Source organism: Streptopelia decaocto, assembly GCF_964273445.1.
Source record: "Streptopelia decaocto genome assembly, chromosome: 19".
NCBI lineage: Eukaryota > Metazoa > Chordata > Aves > Columbiformes > Columbidae > Streptopelia > Streptopelia decaocto.
This window is the reverse complement of record NC_138674.1, coordinates 3173592-3190516: the sequence shown is the minus strand read 5'-3', so window position 1 is coordinate 3190516 and position 16925 is coordinate 3173592. Positions and strand designations below refer to the sequence as shown.

The window sequence follows — 16925 nt, the reverse complement described above, 5'->3', positions numbered from 1 at the left end:
ACAAAAGCCACTGCAGCCTTCTGATACTGAGGGGACAAGGGGACAGGCTCTGCTTGGTGTCTGGCCTGAGCCGCAGGTCTGTAGGTGCTCCCAGGAACCAGCTGGGGGGACCCAAGAGCATCCATTGACGTGGGGACAATGGCCTTTTAGTGCCACCTGGGGACAGTGGCCTTTTAGTGCCTGGGGGCTGTGTTACGGACCTGCGGGTGTTTGGTGTTGCTCCTCAGACCCTTGCGGCAGCTCCTCTGCAAGGATCACCCAGTGCTTTCCTAATCCTAATGAACTGAATCTTCATAAACCACCTGGGAAGCAGGTAAAGGTTGTTATCTTCATTTTACAGAGAGAAAACCCTCAATGTCGAGAGGAAAGTGTCACTTCCTCTGCCCTTTTGGCCATGACATTTCAGCATTAACCGCTTCCCAACAAGAGTTTCTTCCCTGATGGTATTTCTCAACCCTCCCTTCGAGCATCTGCACTTTCCTGGCCTGCGTGGAGCAATGATCATTTTTTAGCTTTTGTCTTAAGCTGTAAATAATTGAGTTTATCTTGCTGTTCCTGAAGCCTCTGTCGTATTTGTTTGGAGGCCCCAAGCGCTGGAGTGTTTGTATTTAATTTGTCATCTCTCTCCTCTAATTCTTACGTTTCCCTCCCGCCAGATGGACCAGCTGCTCAGCGTTGGGGTCGCGGGTCAGCGGGTGATGCTCATGCTGTGGTTTCTGAGGGCTGGAAAAAAGGGTGAGGGGCAGAAGAGAGGTTGAGGATTGAAATCCAGTTATTTCTCCCCACCGCTGCTTGTGGGGTTTTGCTCCTCGGGTTTGGGGTCTGTGTCTTGGGGGTACCAGGACCCCCTGGGCAGCTCAGGGAGTCTCTGCCAGTCCCTGCAGCAGCTCCTGTCTGGGCACTTGGCATCCATTTGACATTTTTGGTTGCCAGAGGTTTAGTGGAGAGCATGGACGTGCAGCTACTGAGCTATCAGGGAGCCAGAAAAGATAAAATCAGATTTTTAAAAATGTGTTGGATGTCTGAACAGGTACAGGTGTGAGATAGATGGAGAGACCACTGCCCCATTCCCGGTGGCATCAGGCAATGTGTCCTGCCTTCCACACCACCAGCTGGAGAGGAATAATGCAGGAAAAGTAAAAGCATCTCAGTTGTCCTGCGATAAGCTTTTTTAATCAATATTACATAAAGCTTTCCTTATGTACTTGTGATGTATTATTGTCTCTTAGAGGCCTGAGTCAGGGCTTAAGGCTCTTTTGCAGCGTGGGTGCTCCCGTACCCGTGTGCACACCTAGAATTGCAGGGTAGTGATAGCAGTGATTTAGTCTGTGAGGATTAAATCGATGGCACCGACACAGACTGGTAACTCCTGCCCTCAATGAGGTGCTTGATGAGGTGGTGGCCGTGGGCTTGGAGGAGTCCTGGACATAAGATGTTAGAGAAGGTGCTAAAAACCATCAGGAAGGGAAAGGTGCTTGTTCTTCTGCAAAACCTCAGCCGGGGGAGCCTGGAGTGATGGCCAAGCATCCCGTCCCTGCCAGAGCCTCCGCTTTGCTCATCCTCTGCAATCGAGAGCAGGATCCTCTGCTCCGATTTGGGAGCAAACAGAGGCCTCGAGGAGCTTGTTAAAGAGTCTCTTCAGCCCAGTGGGCTTTGAAACCTGGGAGACTTCCATATGCTGCTCTCCGCAAGTGCGTTATTGTCTTCAGACCTATTTATCTCTGTTAGGGCTGTTGCCATAAATAGTATGATAAAAAAGAGCCATTCCAGCGAGTCAATGAGATAAAGGCTCCAGTCAAGAACGCGCTTTAAAGCTATCTTACAGATTCACTTAAACCTCAATAATTCTTCCTTTGGCAGCATTCATATTTAGCTCCATTACACTCCAAAAAAAAAAGAAGGTAAAAAAAGCAGGAGGGTGAGGAGAGCAGCATCAGAGTTCACCAGGGATCACACAGGTGGTTTGGAAAGGGAAAGCGTGAACTCTGCTTTTCTTAATCAAAAGCAAACAGCTTTGCGAGGAGGATGTTGGGCCGCTGTTTCAGAGCAGGAAGGCCGGGTTTAGCCAGGCTCTTGTTGGCTGGTCGGAGCTGATGTGCCTGGGAAAAGGGGGTGTTTCTGCTGCTGGATGTCTGGGACCACTCCACAGGGAACCAGGAAAACAATCCCTTTGACAGCAGCACCTTGTTAATTCGAGTAACACAAACGTGACTGTCAGAAGGGCACTTGGTGGTGGCATGCGGGGCTGGTGACAGCACCTCGATCCTCTGACGTTTGTTTGTGCCACCGTTTCAAATAGGGCCCGAGATCAGCAAGGAGTGAAAAGTTTGCTGGTAGCTTTTGAAGACTAAAAGGCCAATAAATATGTCACCTGCGCTCAGGGATGGGGATTGGAAGAAAAGGATTTTCCCCAAATGACATAAAATAGAAAATCACCGAGGGATGCCAGTGCTGTGCTCAGTCTCTGATACCTGGTTGGAAACACTGATCATTTTTCCTTGGTTTCCTAGCGGGTGCTCCTCTACCTGCTAGAAGCAACTTAATTTCACTCCATTCCAAGGATGCCTGCAGTAGAAAAGCAGGGATAAGGAGCCATCCTGGAGCACACAGCTTGCTAGGAGCAGTCCTAGTCACTTTGGCATGATCTCGATGGTGGGAATGGGAGAGAGCTGGGAGCTGAAGGCGTGAAAAACGGTTGAAGCTCAGGAGCGGCAAGTGCCATTCCTGGCCCTGCTGTGCTCCAGGAGGAGTCGATTAGTGAGCTACGTGTTCTTGTTTTAATTAGAATGGAAGCATCGTCTTGTAACTGCCTGTTAGTTTAGTTTCTGTGCAGATTATGAATTTATGACTTGCAGGGGCCGCGGCCAAGCAGCTCACCCCGCACCCACAGCTCCCGCTGTCACTGCTGGCGTGTGGGACCGCTCTGGATTGTGTCCCGCTGCAGGGACACAATCTATATTTCACCAGGAATTGTTCCTGAGATACTTGTGGTTTGTCTTTCCTCCAATCACAGGATATTTTTCAGCACCTTTTGGTCCTGACCTGGAGCCTGTGCCTGATCCCTGGTCCCGGTGCAGAGCATCACCCCCAGTCCTGCTGATAACCCCCCCTTCCCCAGGCTGGGGCTCTGCCCGCTCATTCAGCTCCCCGCTGCTCAGCACTGTGTGCTGTTCGACACGTCCGCGGGTGCTTGGTGTCCCTGATGTGTGCTGGTGTGTGCAGGTGCTCCCCGAGGGACAGCTGCGAGCAGGCGGACCAGCCGTACCGGTTTGCGGGCAGCATCAGCCAGTGCCTGAGCGTCACCGTGCAGCCCAGCAGCATCTCCGTCTCCGAGCACAGCCTCCCGGTAGGTGCTGTTGGTGAAAGGCGTTTAGAATAGCATCATCAAATCATAGAATCATTTTGGTTGGAAGAGACCCTCAAGATCATGCAGTCCAACCGTTCCCCCACCCCTGGCACTGCCCCATGTCCTGAGAACCTCATGTCCGTCTGTCCAACCCTCCAGAGATGGTGACTCCAGCACTGCCCTGGGCAGCCTGTTCCAATGCCCCACAGCCCTTTGGGGAAGAAATTGTTCCCAGATCCAACCTCAGCCTCCCCTGGCACAACTTGAGGCCGTTTCCTCTGCTCCTGGCGCTTGTTCCTGGGGAGCAGAGCCCGACCCCCCTGGCTCCAAGCTCCTTTCAGAGAGTTGTAGAAAGTGCTGTTTCGGGTTCCCAGCGAACAGTCCACTCTCCAGCCTTTCTCCCTGCCCATTGACACAAATGTTTTCCCATGAAGTCAGGCTCCTGGAGGGGCTGGCAAGGAAAGGGGTCACCCGAGCTGGGGATGGCAGAAACAAATTCCCCTTCCCCTTGGGCCTCGACTCACGTTTCTCTTGGTCCGGTTTCATTAGCTGTTGAAAGGCAAGTCTTTGTTTCCCAAAACGCTCATCTGTGAGCTGTGCTCAAGCCTGGCTCTCTGAAGCATCCCAGCTGTTGCTCCCCAAGCCCCTCAGCACCCCAGGGCAGCTGCCTTTGCTGCAGCCCCTTCCTCCCACTGACACCCGGTGTCGAAGTGCCATGGGGCTGTTGGGGGGGCCACTCACCCCTTCAGACACCGTTTTGCCATGGGGACAATCCCCATTCATGCAGGGAACAGGGGGGACTTGCTCATTGCCGGTGGCCACACGTGCCTGGGGCAGGACTGTCTCTCCTGTGCGGGCAGGGGGGTGGTTGTGGGGCACGGGGGGTTTGGAGCTGCTGTACATGCAGGGGGTTTTGGGACAGTCACTGCTGCTCTCATGCATGAGAAGCAGTGGAACAGGCTGCTCAGGGCAGTGGTGGAGCCACGATCCCTGGAGATGTTTAAAAGGTGCGTAGATGAGGTTCTCAGGGACGTGGGTTAGTGCTAGAGTTGGGCTGTGGTTGGACTCGATCTTGAGGGTCTCTTCCAACCAAAATGATTCTCTGAGAAGCAACACGCTGCTGCTGCTGTCCCAGGGTCCTGACGCAGCACTGAGGGTGGCAGCGCTTCTGTAGAGCAACCAGGGGGGCAACAAGATGCCATTGCCACCTCTCCTGAACTGCAGTACCCAAAGGCTCAGCAAGGCATTCTTGTATCAGTGATGAACCTGCATCCTTGGCTTGCTTTTTCCTTCTCTGCTTCCCATGGATGGGTAGCTGGCAGCTGTGGGTGGACAGGGGGTCAGTATTGAATGGGAGAGCAGCAGGTGATGAAAATAGGGAGCAAACTCTGGTGGCTGTGGCTGCTAACAGATTGCTGCCTGTGTTTTGTTCCCCGGCTGCAGCTCAGCCTGCTGGTGAGCGATGCTCCGGACCTTTCAGCCGGGGTCACCTGCCTCTTCGGAAACCTGACGGAGGTGGAAGGGCAGGTTTCGGGCAGCCGCGTTGTGTGCGTGTCCCCGGCAGCCAAGGATGTTCCTGCCATACCTGTGGATCAGGGTGAGTACGTGACTTCTGGACTTTTGTGCCATCAGAAAGTATGGCGTAGGTTGGGAAGGATGTGCAGGGTGGAGCAGACCCTTTGCTTTGGAGAAATTCGTGCTCCTGTCAAAGGCCATTAAACCCAGGTTGCTAAATAGGCTTTGTCCTTATGAAGTGCATCCCGCACAGGGGAAAGGCAGGCTGGGGGCAGGTAGCAGGCTGGGAGCAGGTAGCCAGGGTGCTTGCCCTGTTCTTACACCCTCCATGCATGGCCAGACAGCTTCCAAGGCAAGACTTGGGGTACAGATGTCTGTCTGTCCCCCTCCCAGGGTTCCCAGGCTTACCACACCGGGGGGATTTGGAAAGCAGGAGCGTTCCCCTTGGCCTGGCTCAGCACCCACGAGTAGGTGGATGCAGTTTCTATATTTCAGTCCTGCTCTTTGGGTTGTTTCTTCATTAATGTCGCTGCTGTCATATTTTCTCTTCCCATAACCAAAATGCTACTTGCTTAAAACTCATTTTCTCCTTGGCATCCTTCCAGGTGTCAACTGTGCTTCCCTGCTGATATCTTTGTGTTTCTAAGGAGCCTGAGATGTGGGGAACACTGGGAACTGAGAGCTGCTGTGGTAGTGGGGCTGGTATAGGCTTACCCAGAGCAGCTCGGAAGAGCAGCCTGCTCTTCATTAACCCAGTGCTGAGGCTCCTCAAGAGCTTCACTAATGCCCCATTTTCCAGCATTGTCTTCTGTTCTAGTCTTGGGCTGCTTCTCAGAGTAAACCAAATGAAGGTTTTTATAATCGAGACAGAATCCTTTAGGGAACAGGATGAGATCCCACACTCATTTTCACTGTGACTCCAGGCAGCGTTTAGACCCTTTGTCTTCAATGCATTTTGCCATCAAGCCTGGTTCGGTTTGGAGGCTTTTCTGGGGATATCCAGCCCGACACCCTGGGGTGCTCAAGGGCAAGGGATGGGGGTGGATGCTCAGCCTGGGGAACTGCTGCAGACTGAGGGTCCGATGTCTGGGGAGCTGGGAGATGAAAGTCAACCTGCCTTCCACCTCTAGTCCAGAAGCAGATGGCCCAGCCCATGAGCAGGGGGGAAGCGAGTGCCCCCGCGTCTGCTGTTGCTTCCTTCATTGTCGCTGGTGGGGCTGACGGGCTCTGGTTTGCATCCCCAGACTGGTTCGGCGTGGTCCTGCAGCTGAAGTCGCGGGAGACGAGGAGGACGTTTGTCAGCACCGAGTTCAAGTTCTACAACTGCAGTGCCCACCAGCTGTGAGTGCTCCGGCCCTGAGCAGAGCCAAACGGCGGCTAAAAAAGAGAAGAAAAGGCTGGGAAATGGGTGCTGGGCTTCAGGACATGGATGCTGGGCTCCGGGACCAGCCGTGGGGGGGTTGTTATGCTGCTTGGTTCAGCCAGCAGACAGAAGGGGAGCCCACCCATCCCTGTCTTCTCTGGGTGCCTGTGTGGCTTTTTCTGCCTTGGGAGATGCAGGAGGAGTTGAGCTTGGAATAAACCTTAACCTGCTGGTGCCCCCAAGCTGCGTGATCCTGCAACTGTGAACTCAAATGCATCTTCCCAGGTGGCGGGTGAAGGCAGAGGAGGGGCTGGGGCGGGGGGGCTGCATGTTCCACGGGCTGGGGTGGTTCAGCACTCAGGTGCATGAAGTCCCATGTCCCCAGGGAGCTGCAGGTGGGTCGGGGGACGCGGTGGTGGCTTCTGCGTTAAGCCTCTTTTAGTAAGGAACAGGTGAGGCAGAAAGATGCGCTCTCTGAAGCGGAAGGGAGACAGTGGTCCTTAAGAAGGCTGGATGTGGATGGAAGAGTAAAGGTGGTGACCTGTGGGAGCTCAGGATCCTACTGGGAGCTCCTTGCCCTGCTCAACTGAAAAACTGGCACAGCGAGAGATGCAAACCAAGCCGTTGGTCTGGGTGATGGGAGACGTCTGTCCTCCTCCCTCGCACCCAGCGGTGTTGGGGGAAGCAGAAAGCTCCATCGGCACCAGACGGGAAAGGGCATGTGGGAGAAGTGCTACAGACCGAAACGGAGACAAAAATGGGTCAAACGAACGAGTCATTAAGCTTGCAGCACTCGATACCCATCCCCAGATTTGCATATGCATGATTAGAATAAGCTTCCTTGACTATTAAGGTCACTACGAACGCATCAGAAGGAAAATACAATTGAGTTATTAAAAGGCGTATTCTCCCGGCAGCACCTCTGCCCAGCTGGTGAGAGCAGCCCTGCCTGGAGATGTGCTTGCCTCCTTTTCCAGAGTTTCCTACCCAAAACCAGGCTCCTGCTTCCCTGGTGATGCTCTTGGGTCTGTGCTGACCCTGGGCAGCACTGAGGTACCTGGAGGTTACAACACAATTCCATGGGCACAAAATGCTGCCACGTGGCACGGAGGGCTGGCCTTAGAGACCGAGGAGGATGGTGGCTGCAAATATTAGTAGCTGTGCATCTATCCAGCAGCCAGTTAGTGTGGAATAAAAACCGCCCGGCCAGGTCACTGGGCCACCCCCTGTTTGAAGAGGGTCTGCGTTCTTTCAGACACATTTCATAAACTGTTAATTTATTTCTGACGTGAATCAAGAGCACTTGCTGGAGCCTTTGCACGCCAAGGCCAAGCAGAAGTGTTACCGTTGACTTGAAGCATTCCTGACTTGTAAAACAACTGATCCGATTTTTGCCAGGCTTGCCTTGTTTTCCGCTTTCTGGAATCTAAAAACCTAGTCTGTGTCTGTGTAGTATTGGGCTTTATTTTACACCAATGAAATGATGGGCAATAAATCCCAGCTTGTATTTTATTATGGCGAGGTTGCTGAAATAGTGTCTTTTGAGTGTGTGTTTTCCCAAACCTTTTTGTTACTTTTGCTGTATCAAAACATCTTTCCAAAGAATTTATTTACCCATTAAATACCCTGAGCTTGGGGTTCCGAATGGACCAATCTAGTCCCATACAGGCCTCCTGATGTGATGATCTCCTCCGTAACTCGTCCTTTCCCGCTCCAGGTGCCTGTCGTGTGTGAACAGCGCTTTCCGCTGCCACTGGTGCAAGTACCGCAACCTCTGCACCCACGACCCCACCACCTGCTCCTTCCAGGAGGGACGGATCAACGTCTCTGAGGTACCAGATGGGGGTTTCGATACTCCCGAGCTCTTTCTTCTTTGCTTTTCTATGGCACAATTAGCATAACTGGTGTTTATGTGAATGTTTTTCGATCTTCCATGGATCGGGGCTGCTCTCTTGGCTGGCGCCGAAAAGTGCAGATGCAGCTTTAAAGAAGAGTAGCAAGAAAGTGTCCGTCTCGTACAGGTGATGTGTCTTGACCCGAACGCCAAAGCTGATCCCACCTCTGGTGTGTGGGTGTGCTGAGGTTCAGATATAACCCGAATTTCTGCAGCGCTGTCCTTCGGGGCTCTCAGAGACCAGCACGTTTCAGCAACTCGCCTTTACATAGAAGACGTGCAGGGATTTGCCCGATGGCAAGCACCGAGTTGGATGCAGAACTCTTGGTGGGACTCGTTGAGTGGGTTGTGTTGGCAGGTCTGAAATCTGTGGCAGGAGCCTGACTGTAAACTGATTGAGAAGGGAACTAAGAGGTGAACAGCCCTGGGCTTTGGAAAAAGGAATTGATTCAGGTTCCAGCGCTGTGGACCAGGAGCCATCTCTCTTAGCACTTAATAAAAAGTGTGGGGCTCAAGTCCAAAAAGGCTTTTAACAGTTGGAAGGAGGCATAGCCTGTTAGCAGCTCTGCCAGATCTGTGTGTCCTGAGGTGCAGGGATCCATGGAGGAGAGAAGGTTGTTAGCACAAATTCCTCATCAAAGGTTACCCTTGCTCTAGGGTTTCTGCACCCGTTGTCTTGCCCGATTCCCATGTTGCTGTCTGCTTCAGGTTCCCCAAATACAGAGCAGATAAAGCTTCTGGTGCTCGCAGGGTCCTGGTCGTCACCCTTCCTGCCCCTGCACGTGGCTTTGTGGCACCTGAAATGGGTGCAGGTCCTAAAGCTGCAAGGAAAAAAAAAGGGTTTTAACAGGTGCTTGGAAATCTGGGTTGTTGGAAAGTGAGGAAGGCAGCAGTGAGGACACGCAGAAATCCTAGAAAAAGATGAGCCAGCATCAGCACATAATGGAGACAGAGAAAAGCAGGAGAGATGGGTCCGTAAAACACTGAACGCTTACAGAGAAGCGCCTGAAGCTGCCAGGCTGCTGCTAAACCAGTAGTAAACTTGAAACTTAACTCATGGGTCTTTCTGGTTAAAATGCTGCCAGAGATACAAGGCGAGAAATGTTAATGAACCGCGTGTGTCCATACCTCGGTGGGAATGTGCAGTACAGCTCTGGTACAGATACACAAGGAGAAGCGTCCACCCTGGGGACAAACCAAAGGCTTTCTCAGTCCAGTTGAAAGCCAAGAAACTTCCTTTCAGGATAACACAAGAAAGCAAAAACCTTTGCTTTTCCTTCTCTTGAGTGATGTGGGGGTTTTTCTCCTCCACACTCAAAGCATCGCTGTCTTCCCAGGCTTTACAATTGTAGTTCTCAGTTTTATAGGTCTGCAACCCCGTGATCTCAGAAGTTGTTCGACAAATCTCTGCTGAAGTAGGACGGTCCCATTATCTCCATTTTTCTCCTGGGAAGGCACAAGGACTTGCCTGAGCTCGCACAGAGGGAGCGAGAGGAGGAGTTGGTATCTCTGGCTGTTCCTGCTGGGATCACAGGGCTGTTGCGTCTCCAAAGAACTTCCTCTGTCATCTCCGCCTTGTAGAGGTTCCTTCTGAGGAGATGTTACGTGATACCTCACGCCTTCCTGGTGATTACTTTTGATAATGGCTGCTGATAACAATACAGCTACTCCAGTGTTCATCACGACCTCTCCAAACCTCTGACCCAAACCCACCAACGCCTCATTTGTTTGCTTTTTTAAGGCAGATGAATTGCCACTCGCATACATAGTGCAGCGCTAATGCCTTTATAATGGGCATTTCGCTCCGGCTTAACACAAGACATCAAATAAATGCCTCGCAAAGAGTTTCCTCGCTTAAAACAATTCAAATGTTGGATGGTGCCTGCTGCCCTACTTTCAGTCCCACGTGCCTCTTCTCATGTCAGATTTGCACACGTGTTCACACAGGGTTGGAAATTTTCTTTATATTTAAGAGAAAATATCTTGAGTATTCCCTTTTACTCCTGGCCCGTCAGAATATGCGTCCCAGTGGGATTCCATGTGTGACGAACTCCCTTTGATGCTCCCAGGGAGTCTGTCTTGAGGAGGGAAAGGAGCTCGAAGCCTCAGCCGCTTTGCAAGGTGATGGGGGAAAGAAAACCCTTCTTCATGAGCTGGGCACTTGCTCCTTGCAATTTTCTGGCTGTATTGACCGAGCTGAATTCTGCCTTTTTGCTCTGCTTTCCATGAAAATACAGCCAAGAGAAGATTGTCTGCCTCTGCCTGCCCTGGCAGCAGGAATTGTTTGCTCGGTGGTTGGTGTGGGTGATGCCAAGGACAGAAAACAGCCTCTGGAGATGGGTCAGGGCTTTGTCGGGGGTACCGAGTGGCCTGTGAAGCCCTTGGTGAGTGAAAACCACAGACATTTGTGATGCTTGAGAAAAGATGCCCCTTGACGGCGAGATCTCTGGTTTGCATCACGTTTGCAAAAGTGCAAATGTGCTGTTTGTGCGCAGGGCGTGTTTGGTTCGCAGTTTTTGGTGGATAGATACAGGACCCATCACAGTCTTTAAAGCGGAGCTGTCCTCCAGGACAGAGCTGGCTGTTCGTGAGGTTGGATGTGGGGAACAATTTCTTCCCCAAAGGGCTGTTGGGCATTGGAACAGGCTGCCCAGGGCAGTGCTGGAGTCACCATCCCTGGAGGGTTGGACAGATGGACATGATGTTCTCAGGACATGGGGCAGTGCCGGGGTTGGGTTATGGTTGGACTCCATGACCTTGAGCGTCTTTTCCAACCAAAACGATTCCGTGATCTCCTCATCCGGTGGGAAGTTTCTGACATGGGGTAAACCCAGCTCTTTTGAGGCCTTTGTTTCCAGGTGACCAGTTTTCTGGGAGTTAATAATTAAATAAGTCACTCTCTTTTCTCACCCTTTCCTTACCCTGAGGTGTCATTTTTCTGCAGAAGTGCCTCTTTAAGACATTGCTTCCCAAAGAGCATTTTAATGTGTCTGGGGTTGCTGGGTTTGTATCTGTGTGTGAGGCTATAAGATGTCTCTCTCTAAATGTATAAAACATGCAGATGAAGAGGAATGTAGGTAGATAAATATATTCTTACCCTATCCCAGTGGAGAGCTAGAACCAAATAAATCCTATTAGTTTCCCAGAATGTGGGATCCCATCCCTCTTTGATGTCCACTGCGTGCCGATAATGCGATTTCCACGTGTGAGATGCTGACTCGGGAGCATTTCAGATTCTGGGAGTTTAGTGCAGAACCAGATTGCAGCTCTGATCTGACCCCTTTACATTCTCATGTGTTTTTTTCAAAGCAACACGTGTGCCCCGGGCTGTGCCCTCGGATGATGCTGAGTGCTGCTTGATGTGCCTTGAAGGGAATAAACCCAAACCAAACCTTCCTCATGTCTGCCCTTACAATCCCTGCAGCTGAATACCCGCATGGGAACTGTAGGTAACTCAGAGCCACATCTAACTCCACCCAAGTCAGCAAATGACTTCGCTGGGTCACATCTGCCTTCTGCAGAGATGCGTTTGTCTGAAAAGAAGTACCAATGGTAACAAAAAGCCCGGTTGCGGCAAGATTAACTCATCTCGGCTTGAAAAGATTGGTTTGAGCTTATTGGCAACGCTTCTTTTCATCAGTAGATTTATGGTGTGTATAACTGACAGTGTTTGGAGGAGGAAAGAGCCACAGAGGAGGATGTTCCGCAGGGATGTCCCCCCGTAATCTGGCTGTGGTCGAGGGAATTGCCTTGTCCTCACCTCTGGTACACAAAGGGCTGTTTATGGGTAAGAAATGGGCTCTCCAGCCTTCCACGTTTTGCGTGGCTGTAAATATCCTGATATTCCACAAATTAATGGCGAAGACCCAGGTTACAGCGCAGAGCTCAGGAGAAAAGGGCGTTGGGTAGGAACTTCCCAGGGAGAAAAGTCTCGCTTCACTTGCCTTTCTTTTCATGTTTGGTTCCTAAGGAGCAAGGTCTGCTCTCCTTTCCCGGAGTACAAATGAGGAATAATGTGTTTCCATGAGTGACGGGGACCGTAATTTGTATCATTGGGAACACAACTGCGAGCCAGAGGTTTACATTCATGTGCCAGATCCATTTATGTTTATAACTTTAAAATATGTGTAGCAAGTTAACATTTGTGGAGGGTTGTTTTTTTTTTAAAAGATGAAAAGCACAAAACCATTATATTTTCTTCCATTTGGGCTAAATCCCATTGTCAAAAGAAATGCCTGCCATCTTTAGGCATTTTTTTTTCCAAATAAGAGAAGGAAGATTTGACCTACTAAAACTGCTCTGTTAAACACAAATAATAACCGTGGATGCTCTGTTCTACTCCAGAGACAGATGCATATCATGGGTCTTTAAGGTATTTATAGACCTTGGAGTCTTTGAGGCTAAAAAGTGTTGGAGAAGCATAAAATGTCTTTGTAAATTGTGCGCGATGATACTTCATAGGCAGAATTTTCCCCGAGAGCCTGTGCCACTCATGCATCAGAGTCTTGTCTTTCTCCAGCAGATCTTCTGATTTGTGTTTATTCAGGTGTACAGAAGTCAGGGAGGATAATGAGAGGATTCGGCGTGTGTTTATTTAGCGAGAGGAGGCAATAATGGCCTTTCTAACTCACTGCAGGGTTTACTTCTCATGAATTAAAAACCGAAGTAAACTGATTATGGAACAAACTGTATATTCTGCTGGCTGCAGTTTCCCTTTTACTCTATGTTTTGTGGATGCGCAGCTCCTCCTGGCACCGGTGCAGAATGGAGCACCCAGTCCCGAGCCCTACAGACCATGATGGTCTCGTCATTTGTCACCGCGATGGGACCTTTGGCACAGCCACGCGTCTCAGATCCCAGCAGCAGGATTGGTCCTGCCAGCCGCTTCCCAGTTCATCACTGCAAAGCAAAGCAGCATTGACAGAGGCGTTGCTAAAGCTGACAATTTATCTCTAGCAAAGTAATTGGTGGTAGCGCTGGCTTTTAGATCTGGTAGCAGGTAGAAGAGGTGGGGAATGGAGAAACCAACCTGACAGGTGAGCTTTCTGGAGAGCAATGTCTAAAGAGGCACTTGTGCAGAAAAACAACACATCAGGCCAAGGAAAGGGTGAGAAAATAGACTTGTTTAATTATTAACTCCTAGAGAACTGGTCACCTGGAAACAGAGGCCTCAGAAGAGTTGGGTTTATCCCATGTCAGAAACTTCCCACCAGAGGAGGAGATCACAGAAACATTTTGGTTGGAAAAGATGCTCAAGATCATCAAGTCCACCCATACCCCAACCCTGGCACTGCCCCATGTCCTGAGAACCTCATGTCCGTCTGTCCAACCCTCCAGGGATGGTGACTCCAGCACTGCCCTGGGCAGCCTGTTCCAATGCCCCACAGCCCTTTGGGGAAGAAATTGTTCCCCACATCCAACCTCAACCTCCCCTGGCGCAACTCGAGGCCGTTTCTTCTCATCAAAAAAAGAGAAACAAATCGACCTGAAAGCTGAACAGTGATCGTGGCTGGAAGTGGCGTCCGAGCCGGCCCCGCACCCCCCGCCAGCCCCGGCGGCTTTGGCGGCTTCGCTCGCTCTTCTGATAAACCGGCAGTGGTGCCGGCAGCGACGCGGCTCCCCACCAGCGCCCTGGGCTTCCGGCAGCCTGGCTTCTTCCTACATGTCCCTCCATCCCAAAATGCGTAGCCCCTTATTAGTGTGATCACCGTCGCTGTCAGCCAGCACACAGACACTGCCTTTCTCAGCATTTCCCAAGCGACCTGCCTGCCTTTTTCATTTGTTTTTCACCAGAATTCCCAATGTGACATTTTTCTCCCACTGAAACACAAGAAGAAGAAAAAATCTATTACGTCCTAATGATGGCAGAACAATTTTTGCTACCAGCGTTTTCAGCATTACAGAGCAGATTTGAAAAAGCCCTCTCCCACATCCCTAAAGGAAGAAGCTTTTCTTTAGCAGTCATCTCACGAATGGCAGTGGCCAGGAAGGATAATGGTCCATAACGTATTCATTATTTTCAGGACTGTGCACGGAGGTTCTCCCACCGGTGATGTGGTTGGAGATTTTTTTCTTTGTTTTAATCATAATGTGATAAAAGATTCTGTGGCTCCAGGATGCTTCACAGAGGCTAAACCTGAGGAAGAATTGTTGGCCCTGAGGGTGGTGAGAGCCTGGCCCAGGTTGGCCAGAGAGGTGGTGGATGAACCATCCCTGGAGACATCCCAGGCCAGGCTGGACGGGGCTCTGAGCACCCTGAGCTGGTGCAGATGTCCCTGCTCATGGCAGGGGGAGCACTGGGGGAGCCGGGAAGGTCCCTCCAACCCAAACTGTTCTATGATTCTAAGACTGCAGAAAAAGGCTTTTCTTTCCTTCCCTTCCAGCTTTCCGGCTGTTGGAGTTTAAACTCGCTCTTGGCTGTTAATCCGTGAAAGTCCCTGTTAGGAATAAAATAAAAAATATATAAGGAAAAGTGCCACTAAAAAGGTTTATGAGGCAGCAGTTTAAACTACTGCCTTCTCCAAACTGGGGTAGCATCTGTTTCTCATTTACAACTTGCCTGAGCCAGGAGCGAAACAACATCCCATCAGGCTGGCTGGGAGCTGGAGAGGCTTGGCCAGCTCCGTGGCCATTAGTGAGAGACGGGGATTTTCTCCCTGGATACTGGTTCCTCGCGGGAGCCCAGCTCTCATTTGCATCGCCACTCGTATGATTTACTTTAATTGCTAGGCAGGGTGGCAAAGGGCTCAGGATGCCAGTCTGGGATTTGGCAGAGGGAAAGGGAGGCGTCAGTCCATGCTTTTTTAAAACTTCTACTTCAGCTTGGGATTAATCATCCAGTGTCAGATACTTACAGGTGCTTAGGTACCGAGTTCCATTAGATCAAAGCAAATTAGAGCTAAACAGAATGTAAATACTTCTGATGGTCAGAGCCTTTGTCTCTCCGTGTTGCAGCTCCTGGTATATAAATTGAGGAAAAACTGTATCTCCCAGTGTGTTATGAAGAGATAATGTTGAGGATGTTGAGGAACATCACACAATTACCAGGCATTGATAGGTCTTTCTTTTGCAGTTCGTCTCAGTTTTATTTAGACACCTAGTTTGTGCCCATGGGGAACAAACGAGGAGATTTGCTCATCTCTGGAATGATGTTTGCGGGGAGAATTTCCTTTGATTTTGCATCCAGCATCTTGCAGGGGAGGGGGAGAGAGAAGCCACTTTATAACAAACTCACGTTTGTATTTTTTTAATATATGTATATAATATTTAGCTTTGCCCGCTCGGCTGGGAGGGTTCACATCCCACCCCACAACCCCCAGTTAAGCAAAATGCTGCGGGAGCATCGCAGCAAGCGGCTGGGGGGTTCAGAAAGGCCAGAGATATCAGAGCATGGTGAGAGGTGAGAGCAGAGAGAGCAGAAATTAATGTCACTTTGGAAATTAACAGCACACTGGTGTAATTTTACTTGGATAAAGCAGAGCGGAACGGGACCCGGTAGCGAGAGGGAACCACGCTGGTCTGTCTCGCTCCAAAACGACACGCAGCCGAGGGGTGTAAGGAGTGAAATGGGATTAAGGGGAGGCCCAGGGTTGAAGCGTGTGGCTGGAGCAGCCCCTCGCCCTCCTGGAGCAGCCGATAACCCCCTGCCGCTGCTACGGACGGGCAGGGCGAGAGCTCGGGTCTCCACTGATAAACCCCATGGAGAGTTTAGAGCGGTGACAGTGCCTTCAATTTATTCCCTGAATAGCAGTATTCCTCCTCCTGCAACTGCGGTGAGAAAATTAGCGCCAGGTCCCAGAGCAGGGGCATTGTAATGAGGATTTCTTTATTTCTGCACTTAACCTGCAGTTGGGTGGATGGAGAAGCAGCTGGTGGGACATGAGCTGCACTGAGACCTGGCCAGACCTGCAGACGCACCGTCACCGCCATAACCGCCCCCTCTCTTTTCTTGTCCCCCCAGGACTGCCCGCAGCTCTTCCCCACCGAGGAGATCCTGATCCCGGTGGGAGAGGTGAAACCCATCACGCTGAAGGCCAGAAACCTGCCCCAGCCCCAGTCGGGCCAGCGTGGCTACGAGTGTGTCCTCAGCATCCAGGGTGTGATCCACCGCGTGCCCGCCCTGCGCTTCAACAGCTCCAGCGTCCAGTGCCAGAACAGCTCGGTGAGCGACTGACCGAGGGGGGAACATGGCCCCAGAATTGCCCAAAATTAATAGGTGCAAAGGGAGTGGGCGCAGCCACGGAGAGAGTGAAAAATCCCAGGGTTAAACTTAATTTCAGGTGGGAATCTGCCGTGGGCATGCAGGGTGTTTCATTATAGCAAAATGCTTTATCTGACTGCGGGGGGTCAGTGAGGGGAAGGGGAGGAGGAGGGGATGCGAGGAAGGTGGTAGGATGGGCTAATTCACACCGGGCAGATAAGGCGAATCACAGACCCCTTATCGGGGAGCTGTTGAATTCCAGGTCACGGTAACTGGGTGAATACAGCGACGCTGGAAAGCAGCGTGGTGCAGGGAAGGAAAACTGCCAGGGGGAGAGCACAGCGAGCAGAGAGAGGGAAATTATCTGAATAATACCGCTGGAGAAGCAGGCAGGGGGGCGCAGCTTTCCCCCAGGATGGGGCTTAGCCCTGCCAATGGAGCTGGCAGGATTTTACCCCAGAAAAGTCACCGTGGCAGGTACTTGGGGACACTGAAACACGCGTGGCAAATGCTGGGCACCCTCCAAGCCCATGTTTGGGTGTCATGTGGCTTCAGCTGGAGGACAGACACGGACAAGCGTGGTCCTTCCCATCCTCGCCGTGCGGTC

General features: G+C 51.2%; 1 protein-coding gene across 1 annotated transcript in view; it reads left to right on the top strand.

The window, feature by feature from the left end:
- PLXNA2 (plexin A2) overlaps nt 1–16925 on the top strand; it is a 138754-nt gene that overhangs the window by 75644 nt on the left and 46185 nt on the right. The window contains exons 6-10 of the mRNA XM_082069170.1: nt 3223–3346; nt 4790–4943; nt 6106–6202; nt 7942–8056; nt 16079–16279. Coding sequence (XP_081925296.1) covers nt 3223–3346; nt 4790–4943; nt 6106–6202; nt 7942–8056; nt 16079–16279 — 691 coding nt within the window. The remainder of the gene's footprint in view (nt 1–3222; nt 3347–4789; nt 4944–6105; nt 6203–7941; nt 8057–16078; nt 16280–16925) is intronic.